Raw genomic sequence first — 17,500 nt, 5'->3', positions numbered from 1 at the left:
TTAGAACATGCTAAATTTCATATAACTTATTTGAACTGCAGAATGGACATGAAAGTTACCGGATAAGCAACTACTTATCTAACTGCAAAGATCATTTCATAGCATAATTTTGCACTCCTGGTTGTGGATCTTGGCTAACACACTAGTGACTTTTTTAATCACTGCTACTGCTACCGTCACTACTGCTGCTTCCAGAGATTTTCATGTCTACAAACAAATCAGATTTTGAAATGTCAGAATTTCTTTACTGAAGAGACCATACATGAAAGATATCTTTGATAAATGAACTGTGAAAAGCATTCTGTTAAGATTTCAGATCATTGCAGTTAAGAACGCGCTCCTTACACAGCAACCACAAAAAGCCTGAAGAAATTCAGTATTGAACAGGATTTCAACCCAAGACCTCTGCAATACTGGTACAGGGCTCTACCAATAACTGAGCTATCAAGCAAACAGGAAACTGGTCCATTGTGAGTTCATCTTGTACCAGTTGAGAATGTGGAAATGATGAGACTACATTATGAAAACATATGAACTGACAAATATATTCCTCTACAGGTTTAATAGGAACTCACAAAATGATCAGATTCCAATAGGATTGAGAGACAATTGGGAGTGGTCAACTTTTTTGTCACTTAATGATAGGAGCTGACATATCTCAATTTCATTTACCAAATGAATAATCTACCTGCAGTAATCACAACTCTTTCCCTTAATCTCCTTGTCATCTGCACTCTGTAATGCAGCCCATGATTCAATGCAAAGAACTGCTTGTTATGCCTGGGGTCACAGCAGACCCAGCAATGACCTTCCCAAGAGGTAGTTCGCCAGCAGCGGCCCCTTGGCAGCACTTTCTTTTTGTCCCTATTGCCCTGTGGAGTAATCCAATCTAACTGAACCTCGCAGCGTGTGCGATTCACAAATTTCACTTCCACTGGAACGGTTACATGTGTATCTGATTTTAGTTTGTCCATGGAACTGGCTGCAAAATGAACACAGAAGTAGGAACTATCATTTACCTGCAATAATGAACCTTAATTTGCAGAAATGTAAAATGAGGGCAAAAAGGGCGTTGACAGAAAAGAATCGAATCATCATTCAATCCCACAAACCACCCATGCTGCATTAATAACAGAGGATAATAATATTATCATCCCAACAATCCAAACCATGTACATGTAAAAGCCCTTTAATTATTAACATACATGCTGTACTGTCAATGAGCTAATGGGCGGCCCTCCACATTAGCATGACTACAGTTAAATAAGTTAACCCTACAGAAAGATGTCCTTGCTGCTAAAGGGTGACATAGTGATGGGTTTATCAATAAAAATTAATTTAAACAATTGCATCAAGGAAGGGGTAGATGGAACTCAAATAAAGATGGAGAACTCAAATAAAGATGGAAGTGGAGGCATTTAACAACCTAAGCCTGGTACATGTATGAAGGGAAATTAACCTTTTCCAGAGTGGGGTGGGAATTTTTGAATGTACAGTATGTCTTATTTTGAATACCCATTTTTTCCCAGTGCCAAGAGATCTGAGGCATGAGATAGAGGACTTTAATGGAACAACCACTTATGATGAATGTACAATAATTTAAACTAGCTTTGCCTGTCACTGATAAGACCAAAGAATGCTTTTTTTTTACTGAAGTTAAAGTGGGATGTTTGAGCATAACAATAGCCCTTTTCAAGGTTACCAGTAGTTTTTCTAATTTGCATTACAATTATTATATAATCTAGCATGTATGTGAGGCAATTTCGGGCTATTTTGTAGTTTTAACCTGAAATTCCCTCGCATCCACATTAGATTACATTGTAATGCAAATGAGAAAAACTAACCATGAAAAGGGCTATTGGCCCAGAAGGAGTATCTTTGACTTTGAAAACTATGAAAAGTTCAAATGCAAGCTAAGGCAGGTGCAAAAGGGCAGCTAACAAGGTATCGCATTATACAGTAAGGTGAAAAAAATGTGTTGCAATGATATGTCAAGTAATGTACCTGTTGGTTTTCTTATTTCAACATCCACATGTGTATCGCCTTGCTTTTTAGGAAATGCAAAGAACAACGAACTGCCATTGATTAACAGTGGTTCACGACTCAGTTTCCTGTTCATAGCCATGAAAACATGAGTCTCAAATGTATCTACAGTCTTTGAATTGCTGTCCTTTATCTTTCCCTTCTTCTTTCGCCTTCCTCTTTTGTTGATCCAAAACAGTTGCACTTTCTTTCCTGTTTTGTTGGTGAATCTGACTGTCAGAGGATGTTTATCTTCTCTGGAATATATGGCTGGCAAAAATAAAGAGAAGGTTTTTCAAAAACCATACCATGGTGAGATCTTAAAGTTAGGGAGGCCTTAAATACAAAACAAAGAGTTAAAAAATGGTTGATTTTATGATACCAAAAAAATCTCAGGAAATCTTGGATTTCTACAATAAAGTACAGTGTACAGTATCAATGCCAGAATTATTTAATATAATAAGATTGAGCTCTTGCATAGAATTCCTTTGCCTTATTACCCAAATGTTTCCATAAATAAAAAAGACTATGATGTAAGGAAAGAAAGGTTTGTGTCTAAGTATTAGACAGCTTGTCTTAGCTGTCATATTTCTTGACGGTAAGAGAATCACAGAGAACAACTCACAGTATTCACCAGGATCACTATCATCACTTTCTGCATCCTGCAAAAATACTGAGATTCAGAATAATACATACATACTTAATACATACTTAATTGACCGCTCCCCATAGGGGCTTTTCAGGGCCAATGAAACAATCAACGAAACAACAGAACCCAACAACAACAACCGTTAACCGGGCCAACTGGCCCGAGGCAAACCAGTTGTCTAGTTACAAGTGCAGCTAGGAAGTCGAACCAGGGACTACCAGGAACAAATTCATTGAGTGGTCAGAGTGGGTCTTGAACCCGGGAACTCCGGATCTCAAGGCAAGCGCCCTAACCACTGGGCCACACTGCCTCCTGAATGCAATGCTACATGAAATGGAGAGAGTCACAAATAAGAAAGAGTCATTTAACTGCTGTATTGCTCTAAAAAAAAGCTCAATACTGCTATTTGAATAAAGCAAATGGGCCATCAACAGTCCCTGGAGGGACATTACTAAACAACCAAACATCGAAACAACGAAACAGCAAAACGAAGCACCAAAACACCATGTATGAGATTAGGAGCAATAACTTAATTAGGCCTAATTAGGCCTAAAACGATGTTTATCAGTAATCTCAAATCCAACCTTTGTCGGTTAGTATTCAATGTATGGTGGGGTCATACATGGTGTTTTGGTGTTTCGTTGTTTCGCTGTTTGGTTGTTTAGTAATGTCCTCCCTGGAGGGTATAAACTGTGCAACATAATGGTAGTAGTTGCTGTGGAATGATTACATGTGGGAATCAAGAAGTGAGTGAAGACAGAGGCTAGCTGTTTCAAGCACTGGTACTTTAGTGACTTGCCCAGTGAGTGTTTCATACTGCAAATGACCATTGATTCTAGAACTAGGTACCCTGCTAGAATCAGTTGACTCACCCAGTACACTAATGCAGATGCTCATGAGGAGAACCTTGAAACACAACCATAGCAATGAACCACATTTGTAAATACATATGACACAATTTCAACCTAAAACTTTCTTCAGGCCTTCTGATATTATGCGATGGTGCGATTTCGCACAATCAACCTCAAATCACATCAGTTCGCACAATTCACAAAAAATCACATAATTCACAAAAGAACGCACAAAATTCATAAAATAAAACATAAATCAACAACTTTCTTAGGAGTTCTTGCATAAATACGCCATTTTAAAGATGATTTACCATGGAAAATGGCTAAAAAACCTTTGTTACCTTCAATTTTGTAAACATTCGAAGTTCAAGGCATTATTTTGCATGTCGGGGGCCTGGTAAGAGTCTCATTCTTAAGGAGTTGCCAATTTGTGTAACACACACTCGCCCTCTGTTCAGATTAGCAAATCTGTTTAGAAATATATATACTGCACACAAAAACAAAGCACTTGTAAGAAGCTAGTCGTAGCATACAGGAATATTAATAATTATTGATCATTCATTTGGCATGTTAGCTATGTCCTTAGTGGTGCACCAATAGTGCAGAAGACCTCATTTTTTTTACTTGTCCCAGCTAATGTTGATCAAGATTCATAATAGGCCATTTCCGAGTTTACATTTTTCTCCTCCTCAAAGCGAGTCTAAGTGCGAAGGTTTTGTGATGGTAATTAGTTACACTTTGCATATAAAGGCGGACATGAACTCGGAAATGGCTTATTACTGTTCCCTTATGTTCAAAATGTCTTTAGGGCAGTATTAAAAAACATGTTTTTTTAATCCTGAAACCTTGAAAAAAAGCTTAAAATTGCTCAGAAAAAAATTGCATAATTTACAACATTTATCACCTAATTGGCCTTTCTAATCGCAGAATTTGCATTTTTTCATCACACCCTATCAGAAGGCCTGTTTCTTATTATATAAAACTACCGGTACAACTTGCCCTTGAAGCTCTTAAAATAAAAAATACTCTTTCTAAAACTCACTCAGTGTGGTTTTATGTGGTTGGTGTCTTGTATAACCAAGCCGAATGAATGTAGTAAGAATTATATACACTTACAACACTTTTCAGCTGAGGTTGAAGGGGTCCAAGTCCAGGGTGGGTTGGAAAATGGCCAGATCCACCAGGGGGTTGGTGTCCGGCACCAAAATATGGGCCTTCATATGGTGGAGGTCCTCCAGGGTAAGGTCCTGGAAAAACGCCTGTAGCTGGAGGAAAGGCTCCGGCAGGGGTGCGTGGGTAGTATCCAGTAGGCGGAGGAGCATGAGCTGGCTGTAAAGTAAACAGAAGAGTGAAATCTTACCTTCAAAAGTTACATCTGCATCATTACATAACTTTACTTTTATTATTTCTTTTCCTCCCCCAAATCTAACAAGTTTCACAGTAACTGTACCAGAAATATCGCTCTTAATATATACATGTTATTCACCAGCTGGGAGTTCCGTATAGGGAAAAACTGTGCGTGAGGTCTTGGGTACGGCCCGAGGCCACAGGCCGAGGGACGTACTCAAGGCCGAGGGCACAGTTTTTCTCTATATGTACCCACCTAAGCTGGTAAATAATGTATTTATTTTTTCTGTTTTTTTTCTGAAAATGAACTCTCTTTGCAAAAAGTCTTTCTACGCGCTCTATGTCGCACTGTCACAGTTGCAATTAACTTATAGCTGAGAAAAGCACTCCGTTTGCAAAGCTCAGAGAAAAATGATAGATTAACGATAAAACAGAACTTCAAATATCTCTTGGTGCCATAAATATATTTTAAAAAACAGTTTTATTGATAGCAAGCACAGAGAAATGAGCTAAACAAACTAAACAAGGATGTTGGAAAAATTTGTGCCAATCTTGTAACCCCCTCATTTTTCCTGATTTTGCAACTTTATTGGCTTAATTATCTCTGCTTCTGGTCGGTGAATTTAAAAATTTAAAAAAATTCTGTAGGTGAAAAAAGAAATAAGCGACACATTTGAAAAAATTTAATCTTCTGAAAAACTGAACTACAGATTTGTTGAATTTTAAATATTTTAGAGATTATTTCTAACATTATCTGGTAACGCTGAATGGGAAGGCTCAAAGAAATGCCCAATAACGTTGCCATGGTAACGTTATTTTGGAGTAAAATGTGATGTGAGAAATCTGTGATGGCTACTTAATACCCTGGCCAAATTTCGTCTTAATATGATTACCCTACTTCGGTTCTCAGTTGAATATGACACTAGGGAAGTTTGGTGCCAAAGTTTCAGCGTTAAAGTTACCATGTTGTCAAGGGCAACTTGCTTCGTTTCCAAGGGTTACTTTTCAGGGTTTGACGTCATTTAACTGGAAACGGTCACGAGTTTGAATTTAACCGTTACCATTTGTAGATTTTGGCGGGCTCATCGCTCGCTTGTGACGTCAAGGTCCTAAAAGTTACTCGTAGTAACTGTACAGGTCTAAAAACAGAATATGCTTATTTGTTTGAAAAAAGGAGAAACTATTTCGAGCCTCCTTAAATCCTACCTACCGGTAGATGAGAGACAACAAAGGGTTATGATTAAACAATATATGTCTGACTGTTTTCATGGGAGTACCTCAGGGCAGTTGCCTCGGACCAGCATTGTTTCAAATGTATGCATCAGGACTATTTAAAGTAGTTGATAAACATCTAACAAACATTCATACAGCTGTACCTATGACGATAATACACAGTGATATGTGTCATTCAAGGCAGTAGGCAACAAAGATCAGTTGTTGGTTCCAAAAACTAAATGCAAAGCGTTTGGAGACTGGGCTTTCTTCAAATCTGGACCTGTACTGTGGAACAGTTTACCTGACAATATTAGACAATTAAGTAACATAAAAAAGTTTAAAAAAGAACTTAAAACATTGTTATTTAGACTTGCATATCAATGAGCGACAGTCATTTATATACATATCCAAAAATGACATTTTACTTAGATAAATCAATACGTTTTTAATTATTTAGATGAGTTTTCAGGTGATGTAATTTTATTGTAATAATTATATTTCTAGGTTTAATTTTAATTTTTTAATTTTAACCAATTTCAGCTGTAAACAGCGCCATCCAATATTTATAGTGAAGGCGCTATTATGTATTGTATTTATTATTACCAGTATTATTATTATAATGATTATTATATGATGATGATGATTATTATTATCATTATTATTATCATTATTATTATTATTATTATAAGACCAACTCACATAGTAGGCAGTCCAGTCAAAATGTGCCGGCAGCCGGCTATTTGGCCGCCTACAACGCAATATCTGCCGCTTACTTCGGATTCACATTTGTCAGACTTGTATTCAGGATGAGGTTGTTCGCGTTTTTGTTAATCACTGAGTGGTTGTTAATCACTATGTTTCGACTGCATACTGCTAGCCTTCATCCTTTCTCAGGCAATAAGGTCTCTTCTAAACTTCCAGTTCAAATTGTAACTAAAAAATACACCACGTAAACCCTAGCCGCACTCGATCGCTTCTGCAGGAACACGCTCATTGCGTGGGAAAGTGAGCCGAATGGATCGTCAGCGGTCATGGTTATTGCAGGTACAAACAAGACGGCGTCCAAACCATCTCTTGACGTTGGCGCAGGGACTTCACAAATTTCTAAATTTTTTCGCACGGTATCAAGTATGTAGCCCCGGAAACCCATAGCTTTGCATTGAGATTATATAAAGCTCAAATGATTTGAGGATCTGAAGCCTTTTATTTAACTGAATGGAAACTGAATGTAGATCCTTGTAGGATCATTACTCTTCATCTCTGTTGTTGATTCTGATGGCATCTCTGCCTCTTCGCAGCCTGGTGAAGATGGTAGCTGTCGATGTCATGATCCAAGCCGGTACGAAGCCTAGTATGCCAGGCAGACCTGTCCTCTGCAATAGACTCAAATGTTGAGAAGTTGATGTCGAAGTCTCTAAGGTTAAGCTTGATTACACCCCTCAATCTCAGGTTTGGGTATCCAATCTTTCTGGGTGCATTAGCTAGCTCCCCATACAAAATGACTTTCAGAGGGCAATCATTTGGTATTCTACGCACATGTCCAAGCCATCTCAAGCACTGATGCTTTAGAGTAGACGTTAGTGGCATTGAGCCAGAGCGAGATAGTACCTCAGTGTTCGTGATCTTGACACGCCAGCTTATGTTCAGGATCTGTCTCAAACATCGGAGATGGAAGCTGTTTAATTTCTGTTCTTGTTTCCTGTACATAATCCAGGACTCAGACCCATAAAGTAGGATACTGAGGATACATGCTTTGTAAACTCTAATCTTAGTCTTGATGGTGAGTTGTTTGTTGTTGAAAACACGTTTGGTAAGATGACCAAAGGCAGTGCCAGCCTTACCCAAACAACAGTTGATCTCATGGTCCAGAGAATTGACACTGGATACACTAGAGCCAAGATAGGTGAAGTCATCAGCATTCTTCAGGGTAGCATCGTGGACTGTGATATTTGCTATGCAGAAAAGCAATGCGGGATTTCAGCTGATTGTCAGGCCAAAGTCAGTGCAGGCCTGAGAAAAGCTGTTCATAATCAGTTGAAGGTCTTCAAGACTGTGCGCACAAAAAGCTGCATCATCAGCATAGAGCGTCTCACAGATGTAATGAGTGGAGACCTTTGTTCTTGCTTTTAAGCGAGAGGGCTTAAAGAGATTTGCATCAAGGCGTGTGTTGACAGCAAGTGATGGTAAAATAGAAGTTGCTTTCAGACCAGGATAGAAAAGAAGATCCTAAACAAGCTTGGGGCCAAGACACAGCCCTGCTTGACACCACTAACAACATCAAAAGGTTGGGATATAGAGTCATCAAACTGTACAAATAGACTGTACTGTGCTTCTCATGTTCTCGTGGAAGGCAATGATCATCTTGAGCAGGATAGGAGGGCATCCAACTTTCTGGAGAATCAGGAAGAGAGCCTTGTGGTTGACGAGGTTGAATGCTTTTGTTAGGTTGACTAACGTAATGTGGAGGGGTCTCTGCTGCTCCCAACATTTCTCTTGCAGCTGTCTCAGTGAGAAGATCATATCCACAGTTCCACGGCCAAGACGAAAGCCACATTGAGACTCTGGGTACACACTTTCAGCCATTATTTGCAGACTGGATAAGAACACTTGGGCGAAGACCTTTCCAATCTGTAATTATTGCCGTCACCACGGTCGCCTTTATTTTGATACAGTGATATGATATTTGAGTCCACCATCTCTTGTGGGATCCTACCAGCTCTCCAGCATTTGACAAGGAGGGAGTGAAGATAAGGTAGCAGTGCAGTCTGGCCAGCTTTAAGGAACTCAGCGGCAATTGAGTCCAAACCTGGGGCTTTACCAGTTTTCAGTTGGTTAAGAGTGAAAGCAACCTCATCGAGCTCAGGTTCTGCATCCAGTTGGAGTAAAGGATCGATGGTGGGGATCTCAGCAGGGACATCAGCAGAATAAGTGCTTTCATTTCCATACAGATTTGAGAAGTGCTCAATCCACCTGTCTAGCTGTTCTGACTTGAGTGTTATTGGGACTCCACCTTTCGATTTGAGTGGAGCAGTCTTCTTACATGTACATGAAGGACCGATGACTGATTTAATGCCATCGTACATTCTGCCGATGTTGCCAAAAGCAGAAGCTGTCTCAATTTCATCACAGAGCCGCTGGTAGTAATGATTAATGCATAACCGAGTTAGCCTGGTTGTATCTCTGCAGGCTTTGTTGAAAACAGCTCTATGGCTAGCATCAGGATTTGTCTTTAGAGGAATGAGTGCCTTCCTTTTACATTCAATGACAGGAGTGAGTAGATCCAAATTCTCAGCAAACCAGTCAGGGCAATTAGATTTGTGATGTCCAAAAGAGTCCTTAGCAGCTCCATAGACGAATCGTCTGATATCCTCCCACAGGACCTCTATGTCAGTGTTCAAATCAATTGAGTCCAACTTAACACCGAGTATATCATTATTAAAGGACTTGACTGCCTCTGCAGATCTACTGGTCAGTTTAACTTAATTAACTGACTCTATAACATATTATGAGGCAACTTTCAGCAACTAAGTTTCTCACTTTCACAGTTAAGAAGTACTTGCTTGTACTATTATCAGGCCTTCTGACAGGGTGCGCGGGTGCGGAACTGCACAATTTGGCAAAACCCGCACAATTCTGCACAATTCGGGAAAATTTGCAAAATACTGCACAATACGGACTTATCTACTCAAAATTTTAATCAAAACGCGTTTTTCTATTGAGTATCAGGAGATCTAGAATATATTTTAGGCTATTTTCAGACTATTTACCTTGAAAACACTCTAGTAGTTCCATGCTTTCAGCGAACAACTTGTCGATTGGGTTACATAAACAACAAGGCGCCTTCACTTCTCATTCTATTTTTCATTGGCGGTTTGTGCCTATCGTTTTCAAATAGCGAAGCACAGGTGTTGCTAAATAAGGCCATGTGGCTTTTTAATGCAGAGCGAAAATAAGATCATTCATGATTAGGGACTGATACAGACTATTTAGATATACATGACGTACATTAGAGGCTCGCTAGGTTTTCTGGGGCAATTACCTAGAGTGGTTTTGTTTAGCACATTTGATTGCTTCAACAAACATAAAATCAGTTTTAAATAGGTTCTAAACTTCAGTCAATAATATAAAAATCATTCAAAGTAAAATGTAGAGATAAGTCAGCCATTACAGCAGGAATTTCACTTTGATATGGTTAAAGAAAAGGTAGACAGGAGAACACGATGTTTGCAAGATTGCGCACTCCCACACAATTTCCCGCACAATTGACTTTTTTCCCGCACAATTGGCCTCCAAAATAGCGCACAATTTTAATTTTTTCCTGCACCCTGTCAGAAGGCCTGTATTATAGTTATCCTTTTTTGCAACAATGCTTCTGGCAGAATATAACTTAAATTTGAAAACTGAAGGTCTTGTGTGGTTCTTAATTCATTACTGTTATCTTAATGCCATCTAATAGGAGCTCAGTTTACCCTAAAATGCACCAGATGCAACCATTTGAAGCATGCTCCGCCGGACCCCCTAGCATGCAAGGGCCCCTGGCCCTTGAAGCAGTGGCCTTGGGCCTCTGCTGCCTATTACTATAGCCAGCTTGCCTCCTTCTCAAAAACATTTTGACTGGGCTGAGTAGGGACGTGTGTGTGTGTGACAGCCAACCTTGGTATCGAAGATGGCACTTGACGATGACATTGTTTTTTTCCTGGTTTTAACAAAAATAACTAATGCTACCATGACATTGTCATTCAATAGTATCTGTTATAGGAAAAAGGTATAGATGGTAGATCTAACTATACGAAACAAGTGCATTTCCCAATAATAAAAGAAGAGAAATTGTTCGGGTGATCCTACCAATACTGACCGGGTATGCTGCCTGTGCTGGTGTTGGGTGTCCTGTGTACTGAGAAGGGGTACTTGGATAATATCCTGCTACTGGTGGCCCATAAGGTGGTGGCACAACACCCTGCAACAACAGATGAGTCTACCTTGTTCACTTCTTGTTATAGCAATAAATACTTTTTAAAACACAGCAAAAACAGAAAAGGGGAAACCTTTGGAAAATACTAGAGAACTAGAAATTTCCTCTTGTTTTCCATAAAAACGAGTGAACAATGCTCTATTAATAAAAAGACTCACTTGTGGATATGTTTGAACAGGGGGTGGTGGAGGGTTCTGTCCAGCTTGTCCATAGGGTGAAGGTGGGTTATATCCATAAGGTGGCGGTCCACTCATTCTGAATGGGATGGAGTTATAGTATCCTGCAGAAAATACAACTTTGTCCCGTAGCAGTCGTGTAAAACCTAAAACAATACAAGAGGCCACCTTGGACATGCATGATTCACAATTTGCTCAAACTTCTGAGGTTCACTACAGCAAAGCCTGCGACGTAAGGGAGATCCACCGACAATCTGACACTGGTGAGCCTCAACATATTTACGTAACCAGTCTCTCCTTAATTTTAAAATATAGTTTATTATATATAGAGATCTACCCACTGAAAATGTGCGAAATAAATTTGGTTCACCAGCTGGTCTAAGAACCCAACAGCCAATCAAATGGCGCGTATTGCTTTGTCCACCTGTGAGGTGTCAGGTGCCGTGTATTCTGTCTTTTGATGTGTGAGCCGTAACAAGGTGATTTTCATTCAGCTGGCAGTATTTTCACTTTTTAAGAAATCTGAAGCTTTCGCAAGTGTTGAAGCTTAAAACCATGAGTGAGAAAAGGTTTGTTGATCATGATACTTTGGTCAAGGATGATGTGGAAAGTCTCTAAAACAAGAACACGAAAGAGAAAACGAAACGATCCAGATATGAAATTGCTGGAAACGTTTTTTGGAACAAAAAGTGCGACGAGCGAGAAGTGCAAAACATAGAGGCTACATAATTAAACAAGAACCTTGCGGACTTTATTCCTTCTATGAGACGTGAAGACTGAGAGGATTATGAGCCTTCAAGTTTAAGATGCCTTGTTGAGACATTTGAAATAATATTTTAACCTTCTTTGCTTGCTTTATTGTCAAGTTTCTGGCAAAAATTTAAGCTTATGTTATAACTTAACCTTTGCATGAGTCGTGTAACAGAGTTTGTCCTGGTTTGTAATTAATACGACAAACAAGAATTTAAATCTCAGAATGTATACATATAATAAACACAATACCACATGGAAAGTGCTTTGCACAGAATACGCACTCGTTGTTTTTGTATCAACAACTCGTGCGTAAATACCGTACGCACGCACTTTCCACGAAGTATTCTCCATTCATTCCTTACAAAAATATGCCATGAGTATGAGTATTGATTTCCATGTCCACTGGAAAACTATTCTGGGAACTACTACAACAACCACAGTAACTTGCTCCTCTATGGGCGCTTATCTTATCTTTCGTAAATCATGGAAATAAAGGCATCGAAACTAAGATTACGTTAATTAAAATTAAGTTATATATAGATTACGTACAGTTTGCAGGGTTCTGCCCCCCTCTGCCTGCGGGAAAAAACTGCGAAAATGGAAGACGAGAAGAACGTCATGCTAGCCCCCATATAGGGCATTAACGTGTATAGGGCACCATGTCACTCGGGGAGCCTGGGGGCAGCTTAAAATGGCGGCATTTCGAAGGGCAGCATTTTCGATGTTGTCGATCCGTACTCCTCTCGCAAGAGTTTCATCAAGATCACTATCAAACGAAGAGCAAAAAGGAAATGCAGCGAACAATTTGGCCGAAAGAGACGAAACTAACACAGCATTTGTATCATCGAATAATTCAGTTGATAGGTAAGGGTTCAAGTACAGTATCAGTTGCCAGTTTCCGGCCACTTTAGTTTGTAATCGCCCTAACTTCTTGTTTATGCACGGAAACGTTCTCATTTTTCTACAAGAGACAGTTCATTTACTTACCTTTAAAATGTACGGAGATCGGCTGCCCACCTCAAGTACTAAAGAAATTATGCCATTTTTTGCAAAACTAGTAAGTTGCCCAGTTTCCGGCCAGCGAGTCCAGTTTCCGGCCATCAATAGAAAGCAGAAATTTCATTCAAATTATCCGCTCGACTAAACGGACTTCCAAGGCTATCTCGATTTGGCTTAGCGACTGTACTTTATGGGATTAGAGCAAAATGGTTACTTAGGGGTGTATGGTAGAGCATAGATAGCTGCTAACTATGGGTAGTGTATAACCTTGACAATGCTCTGGTACCGGCCGGAAACTGGGCAACACACTGTACCCTTCGAGCCTGGCCTTCGAGCATCTTCCTAGATAAGTCGGTAAGAGGAAAGTAGACTCTGCTCACTGACTCCACATTCTTTTGTTTGCCGCTCATCCAAAGAATTGGATGAGTCAGTCCAGTTTCGACTTGTCAAACCTGTTTTTTTAATTTTTGCGCATGATCATTTGCCACGCATCATCAATATTTTGAAATTTACAACAGCATGGCAATTATTCCCATGGGTTTTTCCTATGTGTGTCGGTTAGGGAAACTAGTCTGACAGAAACCTGAACTCAGAAGTGACCAGCTCCCAACGTCAGTGGCTTCATAGCTCAGTTGGTTAGAGCATCGCACCGGTATCACGAGGTTGCGGGTTCAAATCCCGTTGAAGTCCTGAAAATTTTTCAGGCTTCTCGACCCAATAGAAATTTGCGCTCATCACTGCGAGACAACATGGTTTCATTTGAGAAACCTATAAGTTTGTCAGTAAAAAGTGAAATGGCATTTTAAGAGTATGGACTATCTTGAGTTTCCAATGAAATGATTCCTTGATTGTCGTGCGTTTGCCGGAGTTGTTCGAAAATATCCTGACTGTTTGTTTTTGTTTTGTGGTTTTGTGGCTATTGGTCACGCATGACTGACACCAAATACATTTAAATTTTTAGCGAATACTCAATACGAAATGTGGAGGCAGCGAGCAGATTCTACTTTCTGCTTCCCGACTTATCTCGGAAGATTGAAAGAGACTCTGCTCGAAGAATGAGTCAATCAAACCCTACCCCACCACCCTTGGGCATGGTAGGGATTGATGTAGAAACAAGGTGGATGACGTCAAATATATGTGGTAAGCACAAAAAAGTGGCACACAATGCAAGGCAATTGGGGAGTGTGTCACTGATGTTCTTATAGCTTACCACATTAATTTTGATGTCTTCTGTGATCTATAACTGAACAGAAATCATGCACAGCAACATGGGGTCTGTTTCTTTGATATAATAAATAACGTACATAAAGACATCTCAGCATGTTGATTGGCTGAGAGCACCTCAATTAATCCCAAATAGAATGCAGAAATTATTCAGTATTCATAGAAACTTTGTTTTCAGGCACTTTTGGGGGAGTGTTATTTGGCATAATTTCGTAATGATTTACCGGGATGTTCTAACCACAAATTGGCTATGAAATCTCATTGAATAGACCTTTTTACCGATATGGCGGCCATTTTGATTTCTATTGTTTCGAAAGACATCATGGGATGCTCAGGGGGCAAATTAATATGTATTTGCGACCATCCCATAGTAAGTAGTTGAAACAATAGAAATCAAAATGCCCGCCGTATCTGCAAAAAGGTCTATTGAATCACATAAGTTCAAAATCTTGGTGCACATGTCAATGCAATAGCCCTTGTTCAAGGGTGTCAGGTATATTGAGAATACAAATGTTATGTTGTATTGCAATGTAGACTAAAACATTTTGTCCAATTACACGTAAGACATTTTCTGGTGGCAATCATAGAGCTACCAACCATCCAGGAGGGGTTAAAATTCGTATTAATTCAGGGCGCGTTCTTTTGGTACTATTCCGTTTTAGGAATACACGGAATAGACAGTATTTGTGTTCTTTTGGGACCTATTCCGTTTTGGGAATGAACAGAATACTATTCCGTTCATTCTGCTCTCTATAGCAGAATGAACGGAATGACCGGAATATGGTTCACTCCGAATAGGCAGAATATGCATTCTTTTGGGAAAGTTTTGGCGGGAAATGATACACGACCGGCTGGTCACCCACTGGTGGCTTGAAAATTGTAACAATTTGATTGGAATAGTGGTGCAAAATGTCTACTGTGGATGCAGGTGTGCTGGCCTCTCTTCTGTTTCTTTACCGATGCTAGAACAAGAAGTCTTAATAAAAGAAAGTGTCCTTGCCTGGTCAAAAGAAATGACGTTGGCATTAATTGGTTTGTACAAAAACCACAATAAGTCGACAATGACTAAGCAAAGCACACACAAGTACAAAAAATTCTTTGTCATCTTCCCCCTTAAGGTTTTTAGCAAATGAAGCAAACTGAAAAATCCAGAAAACTACCAAAGGACTGGTACATATGGGCATATTTCAACATTCCGTGTTTCAAACTTTCGGGAAACCTTTTTCACTCGCAAGGCCAATGCAATTGGTGCATGCACAGATACAATAGTTCCCAGATCACCTTCGCTAATAGTATGCCGTTTTCAGAATATGTGTTCTTTTGCAAATTGATATTCCGTGTATTTTGTTATTCCTAATCCGGAATGAGAATAGCCAGGATCCTCCAAGATCCTCCAGAATATGGCAATCCAGTCAGAATATGAGTAGAATTTCTCTGTTTGATTTTTATTTTTATTTTTTATTTTTTATGTCGGAAAACGGAAACAAAAAATAAGTAGTGTTCTCGTTTCTGGACTGAGCAGCTCTGGGGATGAGAAATATGCTCGATCCCCTGGCCTGCTTCTTCCATTGTAGGAGCTACCAGGAGCACCTATTGGATTTCTAAGCTTTCTTCTTTTTTAAGATTTTTTTCTTCAGTGTTACCATTACTCCTGGGAAAATCCAGTTTCAGGGTCTTTAATACCACACAACTCAGTGCCCTCTGTTTTTGTGTCACATGTACCACAGGCAACCCAGTTTACGCTCACACAGCGTCTAGTTACACAAAAATCACGCTTGTTCTCAGAATCATGGGATCACAGACTTTTCTCCTTGGGCCTGTGATTTTGATTGGGTAACTTATGATCCCAAAAGGAAGGAGGAATGTTTTAAGATGATTACTTCTGTGTTAATCACAGTATTCATGCATACAATACAAAAAGAGGAGGAATTAACAAAAGGGTTGCTTACATAATCAGTGCAATCTACAAGATCTGAAGCTGTCTGATCTGTCATACGACTGAGTCCTGTGACACCAATGGAGCATTATTTTTCCCATTGTAATCCCTGGGTTGCACTATATATGCCTGGGTTCCTTTGTCTGGGTTGATCAAGAAGATCATATACTTGTAGAGTCATACAACTTTTAATTCTTGTTATCACACTTCTAATCTTTTGTGAGACTGTATGTAGTTTTAGCCCATTTACAGCTAAAGTGCCCCCAGTTGATGAGTAAAATCATCTGGTGTTAACCAGTCTAGTAAAATTTATGTGTCTCGCTCTCAGGTGAGGAAGGGTTAATTAAAGCAGTTTGCATCAAAGGTCAGTTCAATGCAAGTTTTCATTGTAAAATATTCCTTGTTTTTTTTTTCTCAGGCTATCTGAAGAATTTTCTGGAGCTGCAACAGTTCCATTTAGTCCTGAAATAACTCAAGTTTTAATGTCACCAATCAATGAGAGTGATGTAGAGATCAAACCTGATGGTACATTGTACAAATAATCCCTTTTGATGAGGATTGATGGTAGTTTTAATTTTTTTAATTGAGTATTGAGTTTTCATGCTTGCAGGACTGATTTATGTTCCTGAGATTAAATACAGAAGGATTCTCAATCAAGCATTTGGCCCAGGAGGCTGGGCATTGGTTCCAAAAGGAGAATCTCTTCAATTTCAGGTCAAAATCTGGCTGGTTTACCTCCTTTTTGACTTTTCTTTTCCTGCTTGCTGAGTACTTTTAAAAACCTTTTCAAGTTTTTATCATTAAAGGCAAAATGAATACTTTAATACCTTAGACGCCAGAGAGTTTGTTGCTTTTGCCATTGAAAGAAGAAACATTCTGCCTTGAAAGAAACCATCAACTGTGAAATGGGAGGCACAATGTGAATGTTTCAGTTTTCAAATCAAAGAGGCCGCGTCAATCTTTCACATAGTTTAATAATGAGCACCACGCATCAAAATCCAGTTGCCCAGTGGTAGAGCTTCTAAACATAACAAGAAGGTCATACAATGTAGGTTGTAATATTGTATATAACTGATTCAAATGACTTCACTTCAATTTTTCTACTTCCTAATAATTTGTTAAGGCTTTAATCCTCAGTGACCTCATTCATACATGTATAGCTTTTAACAAAAGGACCACTAATCTTGAAATTTACATTGTTGGCTTACTGTAGTTGCAGTAGCATTTCGCTGACCTCAGTAATATTGTAATCTGAATTTAAAACCCTTTTACCTTAGTTTTAAACTTTGTTTTGGAATTTTGAATTGCAGAATGACAGAGATAACAGTCAACTGATTGTGCGAGAGTATGCTTTGT

The 17,500-nt window shown here is 39.2% G+C and overlaps 2 protein-coding genes across 3 annotated transcripts in view; one reads left to right on the top strand and one right to left on the bottom strand.

Moving 5' to 3' along the window:
• Window positions 1-12,614, bottom strand: part of LOC138022279 (uncharacterized) — a 14,978-nt gene extending 2,364 nt beyond the window's left edge. The window contains exons 1-8 of one of the 2 annotated variants that reach the window (XM_068869378.1): window positions 12,535-12,614; window positions 11,215-11,378; window positions 10,940-11,041; window positions 4,639-4,851; window positions 2,648-2,684; window positions 2,005-2,292; window positions 689-982; window positions 1-207 (exon numbers count right to left, since the gene is read on the bottom strand). The exon at window positions 1-207 is cut by the window's left edge and continues 2,364 nt beyond it. In XM_068869378.1, coding sequence (XP_068725479.1) covers window positions 155-207; window positions 689-982; window positions 2,005-2,292; window positions 2,648-2,684; window positions 4,639-4,851; window positions 10,940-11,041; window positions 11,215-11,310 — 1,083 coding nt within the window. In that variant the 5' untranslated portion in view covers window positions 11,311-11,378; window positions 12,535-12,614 and the 3' untranslated portion in view covers window positions 1-154. The remainder of the gene's footprint in view (window positions 208-688; window positions 983-2,004; window positions 2,293-2,647; window positions 2,685-4,638; window positions 4,852-10,939; window positions 11,042-11,214; window positions 11,379-12,534) is intronic. The other variant, XM_068869379.1, reaches the window with a different exon arrangement.
• A 34-nt stretch (window positions 12,615-12,648) lies between these two features.
• The window catches only part of LOC138022281 (mitochondrial genome maintenance protein mgm101 homolog), an 8,343-nt gene continuing 3,491 nt past the window's right edge, over window positions 12,649-17,500 (top strand). Inside the window, exons 1-4 of the mRNA XM_068869380.1 lie at window positions 12,649-12,849; window positions 16,563-16,669; window positions 16,755-16,858; window positions 17,455-17,500. The exon at window positions 17,455-17,500 is cut by the window's right edge and continues 158 nt beyond it. Coding sequence (XP_068725481.1) covers window positions 12,677-12,849; window positions 16,563-16,669; window positions 16,755-16,858; window positions 17,455-17,500 — 430 coding nt within the window. The 5' untranslated portion in view covers window positions 12,649-12,676. The remainder of the gene's footprint in view (window positions 12,850-16,562; window positions 16,670-16,754; window positions 16,859-17,454) is intronic.

This window comes from Montipora capricornis, chromosome 10 (genome assembly GCF_036669925.1).
Source record: "Montipora capricornis isolate CH-2021 chromosome 10, ASM3666992v2, whole genome shotgun sequence".
Classification (NCBI taxonomy): domain Eukaryota; kingdom Metazoa; phylum Cnidaria; class Anthozoa; order Scleractinia; family Acroporidae; genus Montipora; species Montipora capricornis.
The sequence above is the reverse complement of the archived record's forward strand: the minus strand, read 5'-3'. Positions and strand labels throughout refer to the sequence as shown.